Source organism: Trachurus trachurus, assembly GCF_905171665.1.
Source record: "Trachurus trachurus genome assembly, chromosome: 5".
Taxonomy (NCBI): Eukaryota; Metazoa; Chordata; class Actinopteri; order Carangiformes; family Carangidae; genus Trachurus; species Trachurus trachurus.
In genome coordinates, this window is record NC_139896.1 from 6,134,186 (window position 1) to 6,157,841 (window position 23,656).

At 41.8% G+C, this 23,656-nt stretch overlaps 1 protein-coding gene across 1 annotated transcript; it reads left to right on the plus strand.

Annotated features, from left to right (window-relative positions):
- Positions 1-6,331: 6,331 nt before the first annotated feature.
- On the plus strand, positions 6,332-13,408 carry LOC310986076 (putative nuclear hormone receptor HR38). Its single transcript, XM_083971833.1, has 7 exons — positions 6,332-6,498; positions 7,734-8,677; positions 9,713-9,842; positions 10,105-10,268; positions 10,399-10,601; positions 11,077-11,255; positions 11,364-13,408. Exons 2-7 carry the CDS (start codon positions 7,736-7,738, stop codon positions 11,624-11,626), a joined length of 1,881 nt encoding a protein of 626 aa, XP_083827959.1. The 5' UTR covers positions 6,332-6,498; positions 7,734-7,735; the 3' UTR covers positions 11,627-13,408.
- Positions 13,409-23,656: the final 10,248 nt, after the last annotated feature.

Genomic DNA, 23,656 nt, shown 5'->3' on the forward strand with positions numbered 1-23,656 from the left:
TAATAATATGATGCACGTAGTTTTATAAAGTTTTGCTCTGCAGTTGTATCTGAATCCTCTACTTCAAGTCAAAAGCATAAAAAAAAACTCCTCAGTGTTGTCGTTCTGTAACATTTAAGGTTTTTAAAAACAGTCAAAAAGCAAAACAGAGACTTGAATAAAACATTATTGATTTCAAGTGTGCAAAAAAACCCAAAATGTGTGGGAAGTCACCCCTGAAATATCTACAATCTACGTTGTCAGTGAGTCAGTCTTGTTGTGTTGGAGTTCCGGTGTATTTGTAACATGTAACATGCTTAAATGTTCATTTATTGTCTGAATGTCAAATTGTGTCGCTGTCATTTGCATGTGGCTTGTGCGCTCGTTGTCAGTGATCGGTCATGGACTGCCCTCAGATAAAAGAAATAACCACAAGTTTTAATTTATAAAGCGATTTTTCTTACTGTATATCGACCTACTGCTTCTCTGTGGTACAGTGAGAATTGGCTGCACATTGCACCTAAAGTGAAGCTGTTAAAGGTTTGTTTACTCTTGCATCATAAGATGCTACAGTTATTATTATGAAATTATTCAGTTTTCCACAAAATCTTTTAAAGGACTCGTAGCGTGACATGTCCTTTACTTTGTCCTGGTGTCTTATCTGCTTACAGCCAAATGTTAAATAAAAGGCTATTTGAATGTAAAACAATGTGCTGTTGCTTATCTGTCATAAAGATATATTCGTTAATAATGTCTATATTTTGTATTGGGACCTGTGTGAGTTATGATTTATATGCCTAACTAAACAGCTTGGTAATTGAGGCTACTGTAAGTGGACCTAAGAAATCACTGACAGCATCAGGGAATGAATGATGAAACATTTCCCGCAAATCAAAATGCAAATCCAAGAACGTTGGTGCCGTGATTTCCCATTTTGACGTAGAATCAAGCCGGACTTGTTTGGAGTATAAAAGGATTAGGTAACGCTGACATAAGCAAGGCTCAATTAATTCTCCTAAAAGGTCACCTACTGTCTCTGGATCAGAGGCTTTTTTTCCTGTTTCGGTTATTTAAAAGGTGAGACACTGGGTGTGTCTGTCAGAACTTGTCTGATATCTCAGACCTGGCACAACATATGTTAAACACGCAAATCCGTTCAACACGAGCTGACTTGCCGAGACAAGATGCAAATGCTTAAGGTGCAATGTACCACGCTTATAGAGCGCTGCTTTACATGTTACAGAATAATTCACATTTGCATATACTGTATTGTAGTAGTTCATGACTAATTGGTGAATAGAGAAAACTCAGAAGCCCTCGGCTTTTCAGATTTTCATGCAACTGGAGGCTAATAGACTGTAGTCTGTGCATGTACGTACACCAAAACAGCAGTTCAGAGTATAACGTCTTCTCCAGGGACTATAATTATTCGTGGGGTGTATCTGTCTGAGAAACAGTCTAATCAATCAATCAATCAATCAGCCAGGCCGTATCTCTATAGCACTTATCACTGTGAAATCACCGATGCATGAGGGCTCTCAGACATTTATGTGCCCTTAATGAAGACTTGCCGAGAGACTTTGCAGACTTTGCCCAAGGGAAAATGTTTCGCAGGTCATGTTGTGGCACTGGCATCAGAGGAATGCAGGTATACGTAGGTTACATTACACACCTATAGCTCATTCATCAGCTATTGCTTTACAGTATATGTCCCCTCATTGGTGGAGTTTCGACAAAAACAAGGAGCTCAACAGAAACTGATTATCTGACAATTGGCCCTCGACCAAAGACCAGAGGCTGCACATCCAGAGGCAGTTGGTCCCTCGGTTTCCTTGGTCGTCTGGTGAGCAATAACCTTAACAGGATAAATCCTAACTGCACAATAGCTACTGAGAAACATTGCTGCACTTGTTGTTGGTGTCCCATTCCTCTTTATACAATTTCAAGCCACTGTTCACTTACCAGCAGATCAGTTTAGTCTGTTAGGGTTTAGGGGGGTATTGAGATTGGGCTAGTGTGCTGGTCAGAGTAGAAGAAAAAGACATTGTTGGAGGAAGACAAGAAAAAAAAGAGGGGAAAGACTTGAAAACAATGTGGAGACATAAAGTTTGAACTTTTATGTTGCTATTTCGTAACCTGACAAGCCAGACTATATCATTAAAATGTATAGTCTGGCAACGACCGGTAGACCTCGGCTCAAACTGCCTCTGCACGCAATAGGGTAGCGCTACGACCAATCAGAGCAAAGACCAGGATGACGTTAGCCTGACAAGCCAATTAAAATGTATGTCGTCATCGCGTTAAACCCGCCCAACGACTCTCTAAACAGATAGAGCGCTGTGATTGGTGAACACAAACGGTGTTCGAGACTCAAAAAGTTCCTATGGCTCGTTTCTAGACCCACCTACGGAGCAAAGAGATTTGCTGCCGCTAGGGTGCAGCTAGATTTCTAGGCTAGCTATTTTGCAGATTTCACAGTGTGGCCTGGTGTGGCCTTTGTTTGTTGGACAAGTGGAGCCACAAGAGTACGTCAATGCTCAACCGGGCAGCGATAGAAAAAAAAACTTGGTGTAGATGATTGGGAGGAACATCCTGTTGGTGTTTTGTAGTTGGACATGTGTGCTAGCCATAAGTTAGCCATAACAAACATCCAACTCGAGTTTGGTCAGGTACAGTGTGGTTCATAAACCCTCAGAACACCTGAGGCCTTAATCTATGATCAGTTTTGCGTCATATCATCTGATCTGTGTGGTACAGCTGCTTGCCACCCGGTGGTGGTGAGTTAGATCAGATTTTAGTCGGACGTGGCCAGACTGAGCTGGTTAAGACCCTTGTCTGTCCATGTGGTCTCCAACTCCCACCTCCGGAAGAGCTTCTCATGCTTCCTAGGGGAGGCTGGGAATGTGGAATCCAAGTGAGCCATGTTCAAAGCCTCCATTGTTACGGTGGCTGCCAAGAGTTAAGGCCAAAGGATCATCTGTGTCAGTTGTGGTGGCAAGTCAACTCAACAGCCTGCTGGTGAGGGAAGCTGTCATCCTGTCATTGCTGCAGCCAGATTTTCATTAGGCGTAGTATAGCGTGTTCGGGCAATTCATCCGGCATCTCGGGAAGGAGATCGAGGCAGGGCTTAGCTCAGGCTGTTTTCGGCAACACAGGAGAGCTGTTGATTCAGTGTGAGGATATTGCAGACTGTTAAAGAGAGCGCTGCAAAGAACTTCCGGACCAACCAACACGTCCTTGACAAAGAAGGCTCAGCCTGAAGACTTGAGGGAAGGGAAGCCGCGCCCAACATCCTTGGCAAAGGCTGCTGAGGTATTCAAGAAATTTTAAGGTGCCACAGGTGGATGGGATGAGATTCGTGCTGGGATGTTACTGGAAACTGCAGGCGCTCCCAGACCTCTTGCAGACATCTTCTTTAGTGTTGCCTGGAGGTTATGGAGTGCAGCCTACACCGGGGTGTGTTGTTGAACGTTGCAGTTTCTGCCCGGGAGCTGTGGAGCACCACTTTCTTGGAGGGTCATGGCCTCCAACTGTTTTTGTGATCTTTACAGACAGGATTTAAAGCAGAAGTAAGCAGAATATTTGTGTTAATAAAAGTCTTTAATAGTTATATCTTCCGACAGCAATCACTTCTATAGAGTGTTTGGTCTGAAACACGGGTCTGTCAGTCACTCTGCTCTGCTGTAAGCCGAGGAGAAAACTTTCCTTGTATCCTACAACCTTTATCCAATGAGGAGAGAGAACGGCATAAAGGGGCGGTCCTCTCTGTGTGTGCAGCCAAGGGATGCGCGTGAATGTGGTGACGTAGGGACGAGGGCGGGGACTGCTAACTCCATCGGCTGACAGGAAGTTAGCCAAAACAACCGGATCGCTTACTTCTGCTTTAAGGGTCCAGTCTGCAGTTTGTAGATGATTTGTCTCAGCTGACCTCAACATACACCAATGGTCAAAGACTGACAGTTTTGGTCCAGTCTTGGTAACTGTTAATCCAATGGGTGACATTTGGTGTTTTCCTTATTTGAAGTTTAACAGGTTTTACTCACAGAACCTGTGGTAATTTATGTGGCTGTGACAGTGAGTATTGCTGTGTGCTCAGGTTCACATGCATGTGGTTGTGGTGGTGCAGGCTGCATAGCAGGTGCTCTCCAGTCCCACTATTCTTAGTTTTTTTTTTTTTTTTTTTTATGAAAGAAGGTTTCATATGTGTTGTGTTGTTTTTGTATGACTAAGAATAAAAACGGCAGAGGGATCCATTTTGATCCGTTTGTGTGGTGGTGTTAGTGCTCAAACACCTGTTACTACGTCTATTCTCTCCCCATCCTGTGTCATTAGCGGCTTCTCGCCCTGACTCACTTTCATCGTACTTAAGAATGAAACAAGATGACGCCCAAAGGTCTCCAGAGAAGGTTCGAGTTTGCATGTCTAGAGAGAAGTTATGAAGTTATGTCTTTTTATGTGATGCTTAAACTGACACTTACGTATGCAGAAGCTCTTAACTCACTATGCTTTTTACATCGTGGTGTGTGAATTGTCTAAATATGAAATATGACCTTACAGTAGCACATGAAGGTCTGTGATGTCACATTTTTTTAATCCAAAGCATCAATTGTTGTAATTATCATATCATTGTCTTAATAGGTCATGTTAAAAGACAAGTGTGCACAGCGTGGAGGGATTTACTCTTATGATAATGGTCATCCTTCAATTCAAATGATCATTTATAACTGTTAAAAACCATATCTTCTCTAATGAGTTCAAATATTATCCACACATACACAAATATAAACACTACGTAAATTGTGTAATATAAACAAGACATGACCGCTGTCATTCACATTAATGTGATACAGTAGGCTATGTCACTAATTTATACAGTTGATTTGTATCACATAGATTTTATCAATGGAAACATCCAAATTAAAGTTGACTGACATGCTATGTAATAAATAGATATGTAAATAAATGTATATATTATAAGGCAGACATGTATGTTTAAAATGGTATTGAATTGAAGAAAAAACATGTATAAGGATATATGATTTTGATGTGAAAAACATGCAAATTGAACATTTAGCATTATACCATGATTGCAACATGTAATAAACATCATAATATATCCCCTTGTATGTAACATATATGTCAACATCCTCCTTGATATAGGTAAATATATAGGCCTATGTATATATTATATTTCCATGTGGCCAGTAAATGCTTCAATTATATTCATGAAGTTGTCTTTATGTTTTAAGTTACTCTTGAGTTTCAACTTCAATTTGATCAATGACACCCTTCAGTGATAAAATCTCAACTAAATTATAAAGGTAAGTACAAAAAATCAATCAATCAATCAATCAATCAATCAATCAATCAATCACTTTGTGCAGCAGTTAAACAGAAACACACAAAAAGCTCTTGAACACAGTGTTAAATGTGTTGAGGTTCAAAGTTCATTCTTGACCTGGAAGCTGCTGCAGTTCATAAAACAATCACACTTTAACGTCCATTTAGTGATATAAATAATATAATCAACTTTTTATTTTATTTTTCTACTTCAACTTTTGATCTGATTGATGATTCAGTTTTTTATAATACTCTCTTCTTCAATGAACTTCATCTCAACTTTTATGTGGACATGGTCAAGCAGTGGTTAAAAAAGTTGTCAATAACAAAAGGCTACAGTATCTCATGTGAACCTCATGTGACATCACCAAGAGCCCCAGAACAGCTACACATAGACCTTGGAGAAAGTTAAAAAATCTGAGTTCATGAACTTATTATAATAAGTTAACAATATGATGGCAATACAATTATAAACTGAAACAGTATTTTGTTTTAATTCAACAAGTTTTTATTTGATTAAACACTCTGATTTAAAAAAAGAAAAAGAAAAGAAGAGGCATGTATGTGTGCTCCTGGATCCTCTCCTCCTCCTCCAGAACTGTGTTGAAATGTGTCTTTTATGTATTTCCTCACCCCTCTATAAAAAAACAAAAGAACGATTATACGGAGGATCCCTCCAGGTGTTTCCTGGTATACCCTCGGATACCGCACCTTCTGTATTTCCAGTCAGAAAACGCCTGAACCCTCCAACCTGTGGCTATTTTTAGCATTTTTTCATCTAGTAATAGCCCCACGTGAGCTCCTCCGCTGTCGTTTGTCGGTTTATATTTAGCACGCACGCTCCCCCGGCTCTTGCGTCAATGGAATCCCGTGCGTGCGTCACACGGAGTTACGTGTGTTCAGAACGCGGCGCTGATTGGCCGGCGCTCCGGAACGTTCCACCGCCCCCTTTACCATCTATGGGCATGGCCACGCCCCTTTGTCGACGCAGCCAAAATAAAACAAGAGTATATGGAGCCGTGAGCGCCGTGTCCCAGAGCCAGTGTTGTGTGTGCGAGTGTGTTTGAATGAAGTGAAGTGTGTGTGCCGACAGCTGCTGGCAGAGGTGACATTCATCAGTTGTTCTCTTGGTTGGGAATAAATGAAAAGCGTCAAAATCCGGATATTTACATGAACCAGGTGAGTGACGGTGGACGCTTTGTTTACATTTTATACTCGTGTTAGACTGTAGGTGCATGTCGTCATGTTTCTGTAGTAATGTAAACTCACAGCAGAGCACCGAGCTGCTGTTTCAACTGTTGCATCTTTATACACAAACGAATCTGACGGAAATAATATTGAAATGTGTCAGACTGAGTTGTAGATTTGTTGATCTAGTATCAGAATAAGACTCAGATTTATCATCACCTAAAAAAAACATGTAATAACATAGTCAACCCTGCAGAAACACTTCATATTCAACTGTTTTTAAAATGTAATTAGACTGTCTTTATTGATATCAGATGGTTTTGGACAAAATATTAAAAACAACAACCAAACCTGCAGAACAACTTACAGCCAATGCAACAATTAAAAACTGAATGAGCATCTCTGAATCAGCATCAGTTTTAAATAAGACTGCATCTGACTTATTAATATAGTAATATACATGATATATATAGTGAGTATATTTTGTATTTATTGAGGAAACGTCCCAGTGTGCAGCTGATAATCTGACCTCTGTTAGTTATTGTAATAATAATAATAATAGTGATAATCAGATGCTTTTGTGAGACGTGAAGCTCAATTTGCAGTGAAAAACCCCACATTGTGTGGAAAGGCAGCGCTTGTGGACACACGCCCCTTCACCCAACTATATACACACGCACACATGCACACGCACACACACATAAACAGGCTTTGCCACCTCTCCCATCTTGGCTGGCATACAGCCCACCCCCTGTAATACAATCTGCAGCACTCCCTGGTACAGTGCATGTGAAAGAGGATTGCCCTCCACTGAAGGATGTTTTCAGAGCATTAACAGCCAGTAACAGAATATCTGACAATATCTTATTGCTCTGCTGGAACGGCCTCTGCATTTTCCAAAGGGGACTAATAGGCCCTGGACCTGGAGAAATGGCATGAGGGGGGAAACGAGACAGATGTATGTGCAGGGCGCTAATGGAGGCTACCGTTTGGACCGGTCTGTGGGCCGAGAGCTTTAAAAAACGCTGACCTGCGTGATTCGAGTGATATCTTATTTACAACACGTTTAAAAAATCATCTCCTTATCAGCTTCGGTGATTTAACTCACTTGTTTCTTCTTTTTTTTTAAATCTGTGTTGAATACTACACTATAAATGTGAACAATATTCAAGGTTTGTGTTCCTCTGTAGGTCCTCTAATTGTTGCTGTCTTCTGTCCTCCTATAGCGATGCCCTGTGTACAAACCCAGTATCCATCCCTGCCCCATGACACCTACTTCAGCTCTGAGTTTTTGAATCCTGACCTCAGTGCCAAACTGGTGATGGACATCAGTGGCCAAAAGGACCAGCTGTCTACGTCTTCGTTGCCCAGCATCAACACCTTGGTGGAAAATGGCTATGTGGGGGAGTTTGATGCTTATTCCTGCAAGATTACCACCTCTCCTCCCTCCCTCGCCTCTACGGTTTCATTCAATCACGCCGCGGTAGCCGAGAGCCCCAGCCCTCAGATGCAGAACCAGGCTTTCAAGTTGGACGATCTCCAAGTGTACGGCTGCTACCCGGGCTCCTTCGCGCTCAGCTGCCTCGATGAAACGCTGTCGTCGTGCGGCTCAGACTACTATGGCAGCCCGGTTTACACTGCAGCTTCTCCCCTAACGCCCGGCTTTCAGGCCCAGTCTGCTGCACCTGTCTGGGATTCCCCTTTCAGCCCCTACGCCCCCCCCTCCTCCTCCACCTCCGCCTCCTCCTCCTCCACCGTGGCTGACAACAAGGCCGCCATGGCTCAGCAGCTCTCGTTCTTCACTTTCAGCCCCGTGCCAGAGCAGCAGCAGCAGCAGCAGCAGCACTCCCCCCCGCTGGGCCAGGACGACCCGTTCTTCCTGCCCCACCACCACCACCACCACCACCACCACCACCACCACCAGCAGCAGCAGCAGCAGCAGCAGCATCATGTTTCCCCTCTCCACTGCCCCCCCATGTCCCTGGAGCTGGGGCCTCTGGACAGCCCCGGGGGCATCGTGGTGGTGGAGGGGACGGGGTTGTCGCCGAAAAGCCACAACAGCAACAACGCGGCGGCGTCCAGTGAGGGCCGCTGTGCAGTCTGCGGCGACAACGCGTCCTGTCAGCACTACGGGGTCCGCACCTGCGAGGGCTGCAAAGGATTCTTCAAGGTAAACAAACAAACAGCCTGTGAACTTTTTTTTTGCAGGTTTAAAGGGATAGTTCACCCCAAAATTCAAATTTCATTATCATTATCTACTCACCCTCATTTCGACTAAGAGCTCTGAGAATTTTCAATGGATACCAACTTTCTTCGTCCAAAAAGACACACCAAAAAACATCCAAATACCTCCATGCTCCTCGTCTGTAATGTCCCTCTTGTATTGAAGCCCCGACATGAGAAATTGTTCCGCCGGTCAGTGCAAATCATGCGAGATTTGCACTGACACAGGAAGAGCAGTGAACCGAGACACTCGGAGCTTCCGCTACAAACAAGCTTAAAATAATATAGACTTATTTAATTTTTTTCGGAACAATTTCTCATGTCGAGGCTTCAATACAAGAGGGACATTACATACGAGCAGTATGGAGGTATTTGGATGTTTTTTGGTGTGTCTTTTTGGACGAAGAAAGTTGGTATCCATTCACAACCATTATATGGACATGCACTGCTACGCCGAGACCCCCCCGTAACTCAGAGAAGGAACGGAGGACTCTGAAACTTCTCCCAGCTCTTAGTCGACATGAGGGTATGAGTAGATAATGAGTGAAATTTGAATTTTGGGTGAACTTTTAGAATAAACAGACAATAAACCTGCGAAACACTGACTACTAGACACAAATCGGTAAATACAGAAACAGTGACACTGTTGCATAATCGGTGTCGGGTAACACACAGCTGAGCTGACACACTTATATTTCAGCTGTAAACCATCCTGCATAGTCCAAGTATAAGGTATCTGTATTTTAAAATGTTGCTTACATTACGCGTCCAGCACAGCGAGACCGAACCACTGAGTCATGCAGATTAATTGGGACATTCATATTGAATATGCAGCAGCGTTTACTGGCTGCTGCCATTTTAATCCTGGTAGTAATATAAATTTAGTCAGGAAGACAGTTAAAAAAGGTCATAATTATGTTTCTTCTTTGACATAATTCACAGATTTATTGTATAACATTATATTTTTTTCCTTGTTTGACAGCGAACTGTACAGAAAAACGCAAAGTACGTGTGCCTTGCCAATAAAGACTGTCCGGTGGACAAGAGGAGGAGGAACCGCTGCCAGTTCTGCCGTTTCCAGAAATGTCTCGCAGTGGGAATGGTCAAAGAAGGTAATGCAATGTCAGACTCTCTTAAAGCTTTCAGTGACTAATGAATGATGACAAGAAACTGGGGGTTTGTAATGACAGTCTGGTGAAACCAAAGCTTGGAATGAGAGATATGTAACCAGAGCTTTTAAAGTGCCAGCTGCAAAAAAAAAAAAAAGGGAACAGTTGTTTTTTTTTAAAGTGTAAGGCTCAGCGACAACGATGGCCATGTGAGAGTCATAAACGTGTACTTGAACTTACTCTTTTCCGCTTTTCTCTCTCTTAGTGGTGCGCACGGACAGCCTCAAAGGTCGCCGGGGTCGCCTGCCCTCTAAACCCAAGTCGGTGGTCGAGGCCTCGTCCACGACCCCCAGCGTAAACATCATATCCTCTCTGGTCAGGGCTCATTTAGACTCCAACCCCAGCATCGGAAAACTCGACTACTCCAAGGTGAGTCTCAAAACTCTGAGAGCTACAGTAGTAATTTTGCATCGATCAGATTGTTCACATGATGCAGAATGAATCTTTGAATTGCCGCTGACCTTCGATCTTTCCTTCCTTCCTTCCTGTTGCTGCTCAGTATCAGGAGACAGTGGACAATCTGAAAGAAAAGGAGGATGCCGGTGACATCCAGCAGTTTTACGACCTGCTGACCGGTTCCTTGGACGTGATCAGAAACTGGGCCGAGACCATCCCGGGCTTCACAGACTTCTGCACGGAGGACCAGGAGCTGCTGCTTGAATCGGCGTTTGTCGAGCTCTTCATCCTCCGACTTGCATACAGGTTGGTTTAAAAAAAAAAGAAATAGATAGATAGATAGATAGATAGATAGATAGATAGATAGATAGATAGATAGATAGATAGATAGATAGATAGATAGATAGATAGATAGATAGATAGATAGATAGATAGATAGATAGATAGATAGATAGATACTTTATTTATCCTGAAGGAAATTCAGTTTCTTAGCTGCACAATAGACAAACAATCATTCAACAGCAAGACATAAAATAGTAAAAAGTAGTGCTTTGAGAATAGAATAAATAAAAATAATAAATAGCCCATGATAATAAAAATGCAGGATTGCAGTGGAAAGTGCAAGTGCATACATAGTATGTGGGACATCATTCCCCTCGTTCCACAACTCCTCTCCCTCCCCTCCCCAGTTAATAGTTAAAGGAATAATTACCTATTACTTGTCTTAGATTGAAGTTTCTGAAGCTACTTTTCTAATCTAATCTGAATGAATCTGTTGCAGGTCAAATCCAGAGAAGAGCAAGCTGATCTTCTGCAACGGCGTCGTCCTCCACCGGCTGCAGTGCGTGCGCAGCTTCGGCGACTGGATCGACTCCATCATGGATTTCTCTCAGAGTCTTCACCGCATGAACTTAGACGTCTCCTTGTTTTCCTGCCTCGCGGCGCTCGTCGTCATCACTGGTGAGGAAACGTTTTGTTATTCATTCTATGTGCCAGAATCCAACTGCATTTAAATTTTAATGCTGCATTCAGGACAGTTTATCTAACAAGAACATCTTTTGCACGCAGATCGCCACGGCCTCAAAGAGCCCAAACGGGTGGAGGACTTTCAGAATCATCTCATCACTTGCTTAAGGGAACACGTGAGTGGAAACGGATCAGAGCCGAGCAGGACCCAGCCCAACTACCTTTCTCGTCTTCTGGGCAAACTCCCCGAACTGAGGACTCTGTGCACACAAGGCCTGCAGCGCATCTTCTACCTGAAACTGGAGGACCTCGTTCCTCCTCCTCCGATTGTGGAGAAAATCTTCATGGATACTCTGCCATTCTGAAAAAAACTAAACAATACAAACAAAACATGAACGCACACACAATACGTCGTCGTTTTGTAAAACTGGTAGAAACACAGGAAGCGGAAAAGTCTCCAGTGTGAGGTTTTAGCACTGAACTCGACTGGTGAACCTCTTTGTGTGTTGACAGACATCTGACCTTGTTCAAGAGACCATTATTTTTCTAACGTACGTAAACTTTAAAAAAAAAAGTTGAACACGGTGTCTGTGTGAGTGCTACATAAAGATTCATTTCAGTTCCCTAAAACTGTCACAGACAGAGCTGAAGTGGTGTGAACAGTTCAGGACACAGTTTATATATAATATATATATATTTTCTGTGTGCATGTGTAAAAAGACTTTATTATTGCTGTGCTAGATGTGTGAATGTTGCTATGCAGACATGGTATGGCAAGGGTATTTGGGTAGATGCAATGCAGTGTTACATATTCAGAAACACACTAATTTCATTTTTTTTTTAAAAGCATGTTTTATAAAATTTGCTTTTTTGGGGGCCTCACTGAGAAGAAGTTGCGGCCGTAGATTTTTTTTTTTTTTTTAGTGGAACAAGGACGAGTCCTGTTTGTTAAACTGAACTGTGGAGTCCTACTTTTCAAAAAGGGAAATAGATACTAATTTCTTTATATCACGAAACATAGTTTTAGTCATAATCATGCTCCTGTGGAAGGTCTCGGACCAAAGTTTATGCTATGTTTTGATACTACCAGTTGCAAAAACCTTATTGCCTTACGCTAAACTTAACGCTCCGCCATAACTCTTGTGCTGCCATTTTGCAACAGCTTGTAAAGGACGATGGCAGAGCTCCTGTTGAACCACAATGTCCCTGTAGAAACTTTCTTCTTGGGTTAGCCTTTTGAGAACAAAAAATGGACTCATTGAATGAAAATGCAAAGTGCCTTTTATAAAAGCCTCTCTTCATGAACCACGCTAAGTGACACTAAGTATATTTTCATTCCAAGTATCACATACACAGCGAGCGAGCCCCGACTGGTAAGGGCATGAAGAAATATGACTTATCGTTGATGTACAGTAGTTTGAGATCAGGTCTGCCCAGATTTTTTAGTATGTAGGCTAAGTGCCTGAGGCAGACGCTGACTGTCTGTACAGTTTGATACCTATAGCGGCATACGACATATTGAAAACTTGAACGCACACTGCTAAACTGGAAGGGCATCAAGTGATGACAGGTGGTTTAGGATCCACAAGAAAATCCTGTTCACATGTTCATGAGGCAGTGAAAGTTACGACTGCAGCGCTCTGCAGCTGTCCATCTTCAGATTAAATTATGTGAGAGCACATTTCACAGTCTCCTTGAATCCACAGTTACAGTTTTACATTTCTACTCTTTTGATACATGGATAAAAAAAAAAACAATTTCAGATTTGACTGGTTTCTTCTGCTTCAGGCTCTTACATGCAGATACTTCACTTTATGTGTTTATAAAAGTTTCCCCTACGTCTTCCACAGATTTGTTTTATATGTTGGATTTTTTTTTTTTTTTTTTTTTTAAGTTCATCTCAAACCTAACTTAAGAAATACAGTACCTTAAGAAATCACAGTGGGATGTGATGAGAGGATGAGCAGCTAAACGAGCACTTCAGTGTTCATACGGGATGAAGAAAAAAAACTTCTTTCTCCTGCTGTATGAGTTTTGTTTGGGACATGTGTGTTGTACTTTTGAAAATATTGCCTGGGCTTTTGTAAGATAGTATTCAGATACAGAGAATATTTGATAAATTTAATAAATGTCTTTTTAAAAAAATACACCACTGTGTCGTCATATGCTCATTTCTGGAAATGAGGTTTCTGTAAATATATCTTCAGTTTTGTTTTTGATTTTAGTTGTTTACGAAAAATGATCAGTTTCTCCATTGGTTAGAGTTTCCCCCCCATCAGTTTTTATTCTAGTTTTGACATCGAAATAAACATGAAATGATACAACGAAAGAAGAGACAATCAGAGAGACAAGAGACAGTTTGACAAAGCTCAAATTTCAAAGTTATGTAATTAGTTTTTTTTTTTTTTTTATCATTCGAAGCGTTATCTCACAAAATACAAATGCATCTTCATATTGTCAACAAATCCCATATTAATCAATCAAAACCAACAAATAGTTTGCTTCTGATAACCTTTTGACCTTCCTGTCGTCTCTGTGGCGTCAACTAATTCCTCCTGAATGAAAATGTAGGCTTGATCTAAAGAAGAATCATATTAACCGCTGTTTTTGCTAATGCTAAATGGCTAAAATACTATATTTCCATCAGCCTACACATGTAGCCTATGTTGTGTTTAGTTAACTAAAGTTAACATACTTGCTAAACTAAGATGATTAATATGATAAACATTGTAGGCCTATCCGTTAAACTCCAGCTTTAGCATAGAACTCAACAAGGTTCAGCTACAGAGGTTTTCTCTGCTGCTGAACATGGTTTGTTGCAGGTGTTGATTGGCTTTGTGCTTTGTCTTCATGACAGATTGAAGGTTTAGCTGTTATGGGAACAAAGGCTCAAATGTGCTGACTTGGGCCTGGGCTAATTGGTTAGCATGCTAACAAACAGAACAAGTGTTTAATGTTGGTGTAGCTTTCCACCACTGGACACAGATTTTCACCATCTGATAAAATCACCAAATACATAAATTAAAGACGAGTTTGGCTAAATTTTATCACCCAACTTGGTCACAGCTCATTTCTGGATGTTGAACTGTCCAGATCTGCTGGTTTCGTTATGCCCTCTCTCTGCTCATGTGTTTTATGTGTAGTTATCCCTCCTGCCCCCTTTAGTAATGATGATACATACCTAAAGTAGTTTATTTGACCGCACCAGTCCGGTAACAGGAGTTGTATCTCTAAGATCCTGGTTGGCATCCATTCACTGCCCAGTTTAGATACCCCTCAAAAAGCAACAGTGTGCTAAGCTCGCAACACTGTGTTGCTGTAAACACCCACTAAGAAACCCTGTTTGCACCAGAAAGTCCAACTCAGTGGCCATGTGCACTCGGCTAGAAGTAGCCTACAATCGTCTCAGTCAGTCAGTCAGTCAGCCCTATTGGACTGGATCATTCTCACTGTTGTGTAGAAAACGGCTTCTCATTAGCACATTGGTTACAACCTGGTCAGTAACGACAGATATGGTCCGATCAGGCTGGATAGAAGTCCATCTGAGGCCCACAATCACATTTATTCCAACTTAGTGTTTTTCCCGGTTTTCCCCAATGAATTTATCATTTTTAAGACGTTGAGCAGAGTTTGCAGAATCAGCACAACCTCTGCAAACTATGTAGGCTATGTCCGCCAATAAGACTTACAGTAGGCTATAATATGAGTTTATATCCAATAAATCCCTAGCACAACCTCTGCAAACTCTGTATGTCCGTAAATAAGACCTCTGTACAGCATATTAGAGGTTTATATTCCTTAAAACAAAAAAATATGTAAGTGCTGGCCTTCACACTACTCTCTGCCACCATGTAGGCCTAGCTGTAGCTTCTTATTTAGGATTCAAGCATTCTAACTTAGATTTGTTTGAGGGGTAACAGCTAGTTTACATCCCCCAAGAATATCTGCAACTTATTTATTTTCTTAAAACCTTAGCGAAGCCTATATACCAATCCTCTATTTGCCATTTCAAAAGTCTTGCAAAGAATGTCTAATGAAGGCAAGAAGGCCAAGGCCCAACAGGAGGTAGCAGAAAGAGACTTCCTTCTGAGTTTGTTGAAAAGCCAATGTTTGATTTCTGGGGTGAACCTCACTCTTCATTGTCTGTTTAACATTGGAGGATGACGACGTTGGGTTTTTGACGTCTGCCGCCCGACATTAGATTCAAACATCTTTGTGATGATGCATTGACGTTTGGTACCAGACGGGCCGGAAACAAAGCCAAATCTAAATTTAACCCAGAACCCACTGTGCTATAGCTGCAGCTTCTTTTTCTTCCCTTATACACATCAATGATGATCTGATGAAGAGACCAATAGCGGTCACTCATCTCCTCTTCACTGTGTCTGTGTTGTTTTGTCACACACGGCGTTAACGTTGGCGACATCCCTGATCAGAGGAAGGCGACACCGTCCCACTCTCAGCCACGGCAGACTGCAGCAGCACCGACTGCATTCAGCCGCTCGCCACCCGATCCTACTGTACACCACGTACCGGTCATCTGGATATTAGTGTTGGCAGACGGAGTGGAAAAAAAGGACAAGGGGAGAAAAGAGAAGGAGGAGGAGGAGGAGGAGGAGGAGGAGGAGGCAATATGAAAGCTAGCATGCATCGAGGTGTTCATTATGTTACAAAATGGTAAGCATGTGCCCAAGTCAGATGTAATGGGAACAGCACGGAGTACAGTTTCAAAAGGGGGATTCACATGAATGCAGCAGCTCATTGAGTTCCTCTGGTTGTTACTAATATATGTGCACACATACACACACATATACATATACATACAGTACATGTATATATATCTACACATTTTTTTGGCTTTTGACAATGTTAATCCTTTTTAACTGTCAGTGAGACTTCTTCTCATTCTTCATGGTCATATATTCATGACAGCTCAGACGTGTTGGCCCGTTCAAGTTGCCCAAACCCAAACTCAAAATACATCCCCTGTCAATAAATCTCATGTTTGAAAGCGCCCGTGTTCCTTGACACCGTCAACTTTTTCCAAAAGTGGAAAGTTACCATCTGGAGCTGTGGCATTGGCCCTTTAACTTTTGACCAGTGCCCCGACATGCAGCACTCAGCATTCAGGAACAAAGTGTAGCCTTACACCCCGCACCCTCGAGACATTATGTACTGACCAGTAATATGTTCCTCACTTGTCATGATGATTTCTAGCACAAACATACCAAGCTCCACGTTTTTACACTTTGCCTCTGCACAGGTCTGACAACACAGAAAATGCATGAGAACATGTGAAATGTCTGCTGGGCTGTAAATCTCGACTCTCTCGCGTAGTTACCAGAGTTTTAATTCGAGTGGTTTGTGTGGCTTTAAACACTGAGTTAGTGGTTACTATGCAGAATAATGAAACACCAACCCAATCTGACTCGAAAGTATTAATAAAGAATTTGTATGTATAACATATAGGCTATGCACATAAAGTCATACATATATAATTATATCAGAAGTTTGAAACTTTCATAGATCAGTATGTTTAGGTCATATAAATATGTATGTATGCTAATATTGGAGACATAAGCTCCCATATTCCACATATGTGTAAAATGAAGAAAACAAAAATATATTTTTTTATATATTTGCTGTTCAAAATAACTCATATATAAACCATGTTAAGTTAGATAAATATGAAAAAATAAAATAAAAATACATATTTCTTTTTTAAAAATATATACGCAAATTTGACTAGGGATATTTCATTTATGTTAATATATTCTTATATATCCAGAATATGTTTATATTATTGTAAAATATGTGACATATATGGCAACTCACATCTCTCAACAAACAGTAAAATAGATAAAAGAGTAATAAAAATTCAGATTTTATTGAATTTATTGTCAATGTATCAGTTTCAGCTCTTTGGTTTGCACACATGCATTGTGCTCAAAAGCTAAATGCTAAAACATAATCACTGCTAACATGCTGATGATGAATATCCGCCCAAGTGTTCACCATGGTAACCATCTTACCATCACCTGTTACCACTGCTGCAGCAACTTGATGATTAAACCAAAGTAAATTGAATCTACTCAGGATTTGTCAATTTGACGTTTCATTCAAAACCACAAACTTGAAACTGGAGTCATGTAATGAGCTTGAGCACAAAAACTGAATTGTATTTCATCCAGTAGTTGTTGGTATTTCAGTCTGGACCAAAGTGGCTCGACGGACTCAGACACCTGACAGTAATGTCATCTGTAGAGCTGCAAGCACAGCTAAAAATAATCCTGTAAAATATTATACTGTATAATAATCCAACACTGACAGATCGGACTGGGACTATACTTTTAATTTTCACACTAAATGAAGTTTAGTTTGAGTTTAGCAAAGTAAAAACAGACTGACATTCCTTCTCTATTACACTTCTGTTATTCAACAGTTTAAGTCTTGTGTAACACTAAAACTGAGTGTGTGTGTGTGTGTGTGTGTGTGGAGGATATTGTTCCAGCGGGAGGAAAGCTAATAGGTTTGTTTGTGGGGATGCTGCACCTGTCGTTTGTTGATGGACCGAGCTGTAAATAACTTTGTGAAGCTTTTTAATGCTCCGTGGGGGCTTCTGTGTTTCTTCCTTTATTCCTTCCTCCAGTCCAGTCCTTTCTACATGTCATTATACACACACACACACACACACACACAGCCACTTGTCTTCTGCAGCAACAGCAGAGATTCATCACTTTATTTTCCAGAGTGTCTCAGCATGGGGCCGAATCACTCCTGCAGTATGCTTCACATTTAGCTATATAAAACAAAAAAAACAAGATGAATGTGTCTCAGAGGAGTTGGCGTTTGGTGTTTAAAGACGGAAATGATGAGCACTGAGTGTCCTGTTCGTCCAAACACACATTCGATTTATGCACGTACGTTGCGCAGCGCTCCTCGTAGCCTTATGTGTGTGTGTGTGGGTGGGTGTGTTGTCGAGTGTGGAAAACCCTCTGTGAGTGTATTTATAGCCGGGGCCATTGTTGAGCCCATAGAAACCTCTGTAATTGGATCTGGTCTCGCTCCCTCAGAGAGAGTCTGGTGATAAATGAGTTGGCAGACGTCATTGCTCATGCCATCCCTGTGATAACTGTACGCCCCACATCACATCATGTCTTGAGCTCTTAGTCCCTGCAGGATTAGATTCATAAGTGAATGGTGAGCCTGCTGAATTATCATTCTGGAGAGAGAGAGAGAGAGAGAGAGAGAGAGAGAGAGAGAGAGAGAGAGGGGGAAGGAAAGTGAAGAGGAGAGGAGAGGAGAGAGCAGTTCACTCTGTGGATGTTAAACTGATATGTTACTAACTGATATGCTACCACATCAAATGATCATTAAGTTGTTTTCACTTCAACATCAGAGGCTGGAAGAAAGTCTGAAGATCACACCTGCAAAGTTTAATCACCATACTAACTGTTGACTAAACTAGATCTTCAAGAGTATGTGTGGCCTTAAAGGGATAGTTCAACATTTTGGCAAATTGGCCCATTGACATAATCGCTATAGTCATAGCAGTAGGTTCGTTACCTTTAATTGTCGGTGCAAGCTATTTTTAGAACAGCAGAGCAGAGCTGCAAACTCATCAAATACACAATCCAACAACTCCAAAACGCTCTAGTGGACAAGTTGTGACCTGCACATTCACCACGCTATGAGATAATAACACAACGTTACCAGAGTTGTTTTAGAGGAAAATTCATGCAAAACCGCTGATGTGCGTTGCCTTCAGGGACAGTTTTTCATCAAGCAGTCTCTGCATTTCCCTCTAAAACAACTCTGTGTGGTAACGTTGTGTTATTATCTCATAGCGTGGTGAATGTGCAGGTCACAACTTGTCCACCAGAGCGTTTTGGAGTTGTTGGATTGTGTATTTGATGAGTTTGATGAGGGAAACCAAGAAATCCCATGAGCCTCCGTAGCGTAGCTCTGAGCAGCTCGCGGCTCTGCTCCGCCGTTCTAAAAATAGCTTACACCAACAATTAAAGGTAACGAACCTACTGCTATGACTATAGCTATCATGGCAATGGGCCAATTTGCCAAAATGTTTAACTATCCCTTTAAGTCTCTATATTATAAGGGACTAGGATGCAGTAAGTAGTGAGAGAGTGTTTGATTATTGCAGAGCTGATTGAGCATCATGTTTACAAATGTGTTTATATAGAACAAGGGTTACTGTAATAACATCTGAAGATGCTGCCTGAAAAGTATTAAAGTTAGCAATAAAAATACGATATCCTGCATTTAGTGTGTGTGTGTGTGTGTGTGTGTGTGTGTGTGTGTCGCACTATGTTGGAAACTTCTCTCTGCTCAGCTGGAGAATATGAGAATGTTACAATTATAAAACAAGATTGACAGGATGGATAGTGTTGCACCAGCAGATGACAGTTCCTGGCGGTGTTCCCGGAGGTTATTCACAGCAAAGCCCACACACTGTCCCTCTCTCTCTCTCTCACACACACACACACGCACTCCCACACACACACGCTCACACACTCACACAAGCTCTGAAGTGCGTGTGCGTGCACACTTCACAGAGCTCCTACATAGGGATCAAGTGCTACGGGTTGGCGGGCAAGGATGGGGCTGGTGGTGGACAGGGTGTGGCGTGTGTGTGTGTATGTGTGTGTGTGTGTGTGTGTGTGTGTGTGTGTGTGTGTGTGGAGCTGAGGTGGGAAGGGGAGGGGGGGAATGGGGGTTCAAGGTCAGGGCAGGCACATGGTGCAAACCAGCAAACACACTCGCATGCAGGGCCGTTGATAGAAATTCTGGGCCCCCTGAAAATCTACGGTATGGGCCCCTTCCATGTGTGATTTCATTTTTGATTCATACAGACAATTTGTCTGTTATTCTGATTCAACACTTCTCCGCTCTGGCTGTCTTTACAAAGTTCAGGTCGCCCAATTACGATTTTTTCCTCTTAAGTGACACAAATCGGATCTGTAACATGAACGTGTAAATGGGAAAAAACGAACATGATATCGGATATTGTCGGATCAAATTCAGGCCAATGCATCTGCAATCTAAACCGATAGGATATTCCCTGGCAATGCAAGTCAGATGTCATCAATAATGCGCTGCATATTGATGACCGTGTGTGTTCCTCCTCCTCTGTTTTGGTAGCCAACTGCGTCTACGCATGCAGGGCAAACAAAGCAGGCGTACAATAAGTGCAGATACGTGTCACTTCAATAGAACATGTAAACAGAAAATCGGACATAGGCAACAAATCGGAATTGGGCATCAAGGCCTCTAGCGTAAAGACGGCCTACGTCTCATGAAACTTTTGGTTTTCTCGTTTCTAATGTCATTACAGGCCTGTGAAAACGTACTGTAGCCATTGAGTAGGGTGAGCGTTTGCGCGATTACACAACGATCAAAATGGCAATAAAAAACCCCAGCTTTATCAGAAAGCGTCTATATGGCCGGAAAAACAAAACAAAAAACCCAAAACAAAACAAAAAACGCTGCACAATGACTGTGCAATGATTGAAAGTGTTGCACGTCGCCACAAGAGTCTGCAGTGGAGACACAGCCGCCCTTCCCTTTACCATGAACTCCTGCAGTAGAAACGCCGTCAGTCCTACAACTGAGATGTTCTTCCACCAGCTACAGCAAATACTTTTCACAACTACTCATCCTAAGAAATGAAACTCTTCATCTGCAAATCTTGTTGACTCATGCAGGGCGACCATTAGCTATGGGATTCAAACCCCCAACCCTCCCAATGCAAAGCCAATGCCATTACCCACTGAGCTAGTATCCAGACATGTTGACAGCTCCTTCATGTCAGTGCTCAGAGAGACAGAGAGAGAGAGATGATCATGTGTCTGTTTGGCTCTGTCTGTAGGCTACAACATTTTAAGATCATGGGTTCAATTCCCATGTTGACAGAGATTGTACCTTGGCAATGCCCCTAATAGCACTTTACTACTTTGTAATGCAGCTTTGAAAGTATCGGTGGTTTAAATGAAACCTGCAACCTTTGTGTTTATCTTTTAAATCTTTAGATGTCTGGCTCTGCCCCCGGCCTCTCTCTTCACTCGTTTCTGGTACCAGATTAATGTTTTCAGCTTGCACCAGTAACCTTTTCTGTGTTCTTAAGTTAGCAGTAACTGTGTCAAGAGTTTGCTCCAACATGGATTTAACTATTTTTAAAAAGAAGGCTGCAGGGAGGCTTGAAAATAAAACGTATTTTGTGAATATTGCATATTGTTTTGTGGATTTTTTTTATGCTGATGCAGCATTAGTCTGAGTATTAGTCGGGGTTATAAGGAGAAGAATTTAGTTGTAAAGATAAGTCTCCTGGGTTTTATTTCTGTTTGGGCCCCATTGGGCTGTGGGCCCCTCGGCGTGTCATCACCTCTCTCCCCTATGCAACGGCCCTGCTCGCACAGATGGCTGGTATAAGGTTTAACATATACTGTATATATAAATAACTATATCAATCAACAATTCACACTCTGACAGTTCAAACAGGATGCTAATGAAGACTGCAACTGTGCATTGTCTCTTGTACCAGATTTACCAGATTTAACTACCAACCTTTCACATTAAGAGCCTCGGAAGTGATAAAACATCACACATACACACACACACACACACACACACACACATGTCCTTGGACACATGAGAAGCTGTTTAAAAATAGGAATTAACATGCAGATCTTCACACGGTGTGAAGTCAAGGCATGAAGCTTCTTCACTGGTCCTGTGTCATGTGTCCTGTGTCCTGCACAAACTCTTATCCAGGCTCAGTGTTGATGCAAAATTATTGATGTTTTCGTCTTCTTTGTTATGTTCACTGTTATTTTTTTGTTGTTGCTTATAAAGTTCTCCAGACAAGAGCTGATAAAGATATAACCATATTACTATGAAAATAAGTTATACCGTATATTATTATATAATATTTCTTCAAGCAATTTGGAGAAGTATTAGAGGAAGATTGACATCACACTAGATTAGATTAGATTACATAGATACTATATTGATCCCAAGGGAAATTCAAGCAGTATAGCAGCATAAGATGTTTAGAAATACAGAAAAACATAAAAAGCAATACAACACAGAGCTAAAATTTGAGTGCCCTATGAGCAGTAAGATGAAGAAAATGTAGATACATCTAAATGTTATACTAAAAATAGAATAAGTAGAAAAAAACAAGAAAAAAAATCCGTGCTAAATATAAATGTGCATAATATAACCTGTGCAAAAGTTCTCTAAGGTCAAGAGGTCAAACATGAAGCTAGAACTTGCACTTTTTTGTCTTAGCTCCTTCACCTGTTTGTAAAAATAAAAAAAACATTCCCCAGCACCTGTCTTGTTTTCGATTTTGCCATCTAACAGGTTGTATTTTGTTTTGTTTTGTTTGTTTGATCCACTCACAATCAGAGTGACAGGAAGGACAAAGTGTGTTTATATGGGTGTGACTCCCAGGACTCTCAAAATGACAAATCATCCCTTTAATCCCCCTAATTAGGTCACGAAAATTAACCCCAGTATAGTGAAGCAGCACAAGGTCAGCAACCGTCGGTGTGTGTGCGTGCGAGGTGGGTGCGAGTGTGTAACGACACAATTTATTATAGGACAAACATGATAACAGCTGTTTTTATCAGGCTAAAGTAGCAGGTGACAACAAAAATGGCTCCTCTGGGATAAGAACACACATGATGAAGACGTGACTGTCCCAGTGTGAGCGAGGTGAAGGCTGCTGCCCATCCTGCACACGCACACACACACACACACACACACACACACACACACACACACACACACACACACACACACACACACACACACACACACACACACACACACACCTACACACACACACACACACACACACACACACACACACACACACACACACACACACACACACACACACACACACAGTTACATAAGCAGTCTGAGGCCCGGCGAGCTGGCACCCGTCACAGATCACAAGGTGCTGCCTGTGAACTCAGCTGTCGGGGATCGACACTGGGGGCAAGAAGTTCTGTTCCCTAAGTGGAGGAGGTGGGTGTGGTGGTGGTCAAGGCCGTAATTACCATAACAATTACCCCCCCCCCCCCCCCCCTATTCAGATATGCTCAAAATGTCCCCCCCAATATATAGCTAGCTGATTAAAAAATAAAAAAATAAAAAAGTATCCCATGTGTTAGCGATTTTACCGTACTTTCTGGACTATTGCTGCGTTCATAACAACTCGGAGGTCGGGATTCCCAACTCGGAAATTTCCGACTTCCGACATTATTGCGTTCACGCTGCAGGAACTCGGGAGAAAAAAAAACATGGATACCTGAAGGAAGTTTGGCATATTGTGGCTCATAGCTGAATACGGAAAATAAATGCAGCAG

Excerpts from the sequence above, each read along its gene's own strand:
- LOC310986076 (XM_083971833.1), top strand. The coding sequence starts at position 7,736 with ATGCCCTGTGTACAAACCCAGTATCCATCCCTGCCCCATGACACCTAC. Across the intron at positions 8,678-9,712 it reads GCTGCAAAGGATTCTTCAAG|CGAACTGTACAGAAAAACGC; the intron begins GTAAACAAACAA and ends CTTGTTTGACAG. Across the intron at positions 10,602-11,076 it reads ATCCTCCGACTTGCATACAG|GTCAAATCCAGAGAAGAGCA; the intron begins GTTGGTTTAAAA and ends AATCTGTTGCAG.